Source organism: Tubulanus polymorphus, chromosome 12 (genome assembly GCF_964204645.1).
Source record: "Tubulanus polymorphus chromosome 12, tnTubPoly1.2, whole genome shotgun sequence".
Lineage (NCBI taxonomy): Eukaryota > Metazoa > Nemertea > Palaeonemertea > Tubulaniformes > Tubulanidae > Tubulanus > Tubulanus polymorphus.
The window spans coordinates 11,145,232-11,148,931 of NC_134036.1; the positions used below are offsets into that span (position 1 = coordinate 11,145,232).

Consider the following 3,700-nt stretch of genomic DNA (forward strand, 5'->3'; position numbering starts at 1 on the left):
AATTATAACTGGTGAAAATTGATCAGGATTGGATGGATAATTTTCTAAAATCAGACATATAGTTGACATAAAAAATGATACATTTGTATCAAAATTTGAGATACGCTGATCGGACTTAAGCAGGCTATATCTTGGGTTCAAATGCGATACGTTATTCATTACGTTAATTACCTAGCTGTATATTCATTTCCTGAGAAAGAAAATTTATCTGATTATATGATGGAATCAGTACTCAATAGAAAACATGTGTTAAAATCCATGACCAACTTACATTCTTTTCCCAAGGATAACTATCCAAGCCATAATCATACAACAATTCTTGATGTTTTTTCAAATCCTTCGTAGCAAATAAAGCAAGAAAAGGTTTGCCATCATCAGTCTCCAATACCTTCATCTTCGAATTGATTTGTTTCTTATCACCATGATTAATGAGCCTCCCAGGAATAGGCCCATCAACTGGCTCATCGGAAGCGTCAATGCTATTTAAGTATAAAGAATAGCAGTTTCGAAAATGATGAAAAACTGAATGCCTAAGTCTGCTCTCAGAGTTTGATGAAATTGAAATAGATTTACAGCTTTAAAAGAAGTTCTTCAAAAAAGTCTGCCCCAAAATGAAGTTATTGATAAACTTTGACATGCCCATCATACGGCAAGTTACCAGTGCAAAGGCAATAATCCTATTTACAATTGTCAGCATTAATCAATACACCTATGAGCATTAAAGATAAGGCCTACACATTTTTAAGGATTTTTCACTAAGGCCTAAAGGTAAAATATGTTTCTTACCAAAACTTTTTTCCTTTCCATTGAAAAAAAAATCGGAAGCCAGATGACAATAGGTCTTCTCTGATGGAGCCCACATTCTCGGACACAAGATCCCCGACATAATTAAGAAGGAAATCACCACATTTTCGCTCTTGAACTGTAACAACTCCCCTTCCTGAAATAAGTGAATATCACATTGTAGCATCAGTTATAATTTTTGATATGACACTACTTTTAATTAGAGAAGGGACATAGGACATACATCTTCAATTGGTGAAATATATGAAGAACATCAGATAATATAAGTATTATTCAGAAACAAATCGGCATGGTTGCGAGAACAACAAGGGGCCTAGGGACACCATGCCCACTCGATGAAATGCCACATTCAATATTCAACACCCTGGTGAATTAATCATGGTTCACTAGGCAGCCATCTGATACCCGATCGACCCAAATTTCTCATGATGATGGGCCACATGGGTACACCAAACCATCTTAAAAATTTCCTGTCGCAAGACGGACGTACGGTATGCCCTTCCAGGTGTAGATCGCAATACCTGGCTTACAAATACAATGGGTATCCACCTACCTTTTCCTTCAAATTGCTCAATACAGAATCCAGGTGGATCACAGTTCTCAAAGAAATATTTCACTGCCATCTTCTGGGGATTCACTCGCTGTGAAAAAAATGAAATCATCTGCAATGCTGCTATAGAGCAGGCCTCACTTTTTGTGTTAAGTAAAGGCTAAAGCCAACCAAAAAGCACTGATCTCTTAGCCTACTTAGTAGAGGCTAACATACCTTATTTTTCCTTACATCCATTATTCTCGCCTAAAAATGGAAAAGGCTTGATGTATTAGTTGGTTTAGATACTTGGGCCATGAATTCCAAATACTTCCTGAATTTCCAAAATAGGGAAAGTCATTTATTAGGCTTATGGATGGGCGGAACGATGGTTGTTTTTAAATGCACCAGTCTGGCTCTATGGAACAGTATAAATGTCACTATTTACTGCTTGTTCTCATATCTCTACCTGGGGAATATACGCTACCCCCTTTACCTCCGGTGGAGCATTGCCTCACTGAATATTTACTGCTATAACTCCAACTCAACTTTTAACCGTAGACAGTTTGATCAGCCCTGGTCCCAGTTTCACAATAAGGACTGAGGCCTCAATCGATTGAAGATATGCCTAAACTGAATTAACAAACGAATCAATTCGATGTAGAGAGAATCCCACAATTATAACGACAAAGTCCGAAAATGAAACTTCGAAATAGTAGTTTATTTCAACGTTTCGACTATATCCTAATAGTCATCTTCAGGAATAATGAAGATGACTATTCCTGAAGATGACTATTAGGATATAGTCGAAACGTTGAAATAAACTACTATCTCAAAGTTTCATTTTTGGACTTTTTCGTTATAGGCCTATTTGTGGGATTCTCTCTACATCGCGTCAACACGGATATAGTGTTCTATCAATCGAAATCAATTCGATTTATGAATATTTCACAAACTGTGAAAAGCCTCTGTGATGAGTTAAAAATTAAACATTTTTGTGAAACTGGGCCTGGTTTGATTCATCGACTTAAGTAACCCCGGGCTTGGGCCTAATGCTGTGATTCACTGCAAGTAACATAAATCAATAAAAACGGAGGGTAAAAGTGCAGATCCGCACCTCTCCGCGTAAACGGTTCAATCAATTACATGAAATATCATTGTTTCAGATTCAAAATGTCATCAGCAATTCAGTACATTGATTGCCATTGGCTAATTTTAAGATATCTTTACTTAGAGTAGAAAGATTTTAGCCTGGATTCTGTCATTCAGCAGATTGCGTCGATCACGAGAGGTGAGGATCTGCAGCTTCACCAACGGAGATTTTGGCAACAAATCTGCATTCTTTCAGCGAATCTTACCGTTTAGTTTATGTTTGTTTAAAAGTTACCAGACAAACCGGTGACAAACCACCAGGAACCAGGAAGTATTTTTTATGCTAGGCCTAGTACTCATTCCCAGTCTGCACAGACCAAAATCAAATTAACTTTATTGGTCATATTACTGGTTTGACAATTCAATTACGTGGAGTAACAAATAACATGGATAATAAAAAAAGATATTACAGTATAATGGAGCTAGGACCGGTTCAGAGCCAATACAGACTAGAGATGTACTTAAATGTTTACTTTGAAAATTAGAAAGTGAAAAGTTGAAAATTTTAATGCCAAACAAATTAAGAAAATTAAGAAAAATTTATATTTTATTATGTCGCAAATATGCAACAGCCATCCGGTTCAGGGTTCTAATCCATGGTAATAGCTTATAGTCAAGGTGCTGTAAGGCTAGGCCTAAGCCTGAATAGGCTGGATCAATGAAACAATACATAGGTACGTCGCTGCAGGACAGGCCTTCAAACTCACTGTGAAAAAGGACCAAAACAATTAAGGTTATCCAGTATTCATTACCCTTGACATAAACATAACTCCGGTAAAAGTCCAGATCCGCACCTCTCGTGATTGACGCAATCTACAGAATTTCAAATCTATAGCTTAAAAGAATTTCTCCCAGAATCGAATGCAGTGATTTATTTTATGATTCTATACTAGATAATGGATTTTTGGCCAGGGTTTTATCCCGAAAAGTTTGACGATCGCTGAAACGATAGGGTAACCAGCGCATACAATTTATCAAAATTTTTTGTCTCAACTGTCACTGGGGTTATTGATGCTAGACAAATTGTCTGATATCATTGTTGAAATTGACAGTAAATTTTCCTTCCTCAAATTGAGTGGGTCATGAAACATTGTTTCAGCAACTATTTTAAACCTTCACTTTAGATTTTTGCCCATGCAATATGGCATCTGGTTCATAAATCGTGACGATTCCGAGACAAAAACAATGCAAAAAACTCTACTTTCTTGTGAAGAT

General features: G+C 36.7%; 1 protein-coding gene across 1 annotated transcript; it reads right to left on the bottom strand.

The window, feature by feature from the left end:
• Nucleotides 1–782: 782 nt before the first annotated feature.
• Nucleotides 783–2,747, bottom strand: LOC141913862 (N-lysine methyltransferase KMT5A-like). Its single transcript, XM_074805027.1, has 4 exons — nt 2,692–2,747; nt 1,571–1,600; nt 1,358–1,445; nt 783–940 (listed from the first exon to the last, which is right to left on the bottom strand). The coding sequence occupies exons 2-4, from the start codon at nt 1,589–1,591 to the stop codon at nt 783–785; spliced, it is 267 nt and encodes an 88-aa protein (XP_074661128.1). The 5' UTR covers nt 1,592–1,600; nt 2,692–2,747.
• Between the last annotated feature and the right edge of the window lie 953 nt (nt 2,748–3,700).

Bases quoted from the DNA above. Each gene is read 5' to 3' on its own strand.
- LOC141913862 (XM_074805027.1), bottom strand. From the start codon at position 1,591: ATGGATGTAAGGAAAAATAAG. The intron at 1,446-1,570 runs GTATGTTAGCCT...TTTTTTTCACAG, and splicing joins TGGATGTAAGGAAAAATAAG to CGAGTGAATCCCCAGAAGAT. The intron at 941-1,357 runs GTAGGTGGATAC...CACTTATTTCAG, and splicing joins TGAGCAATTTGAAGGAAAAG to GAAGGGGAGTTGTTACAGTT.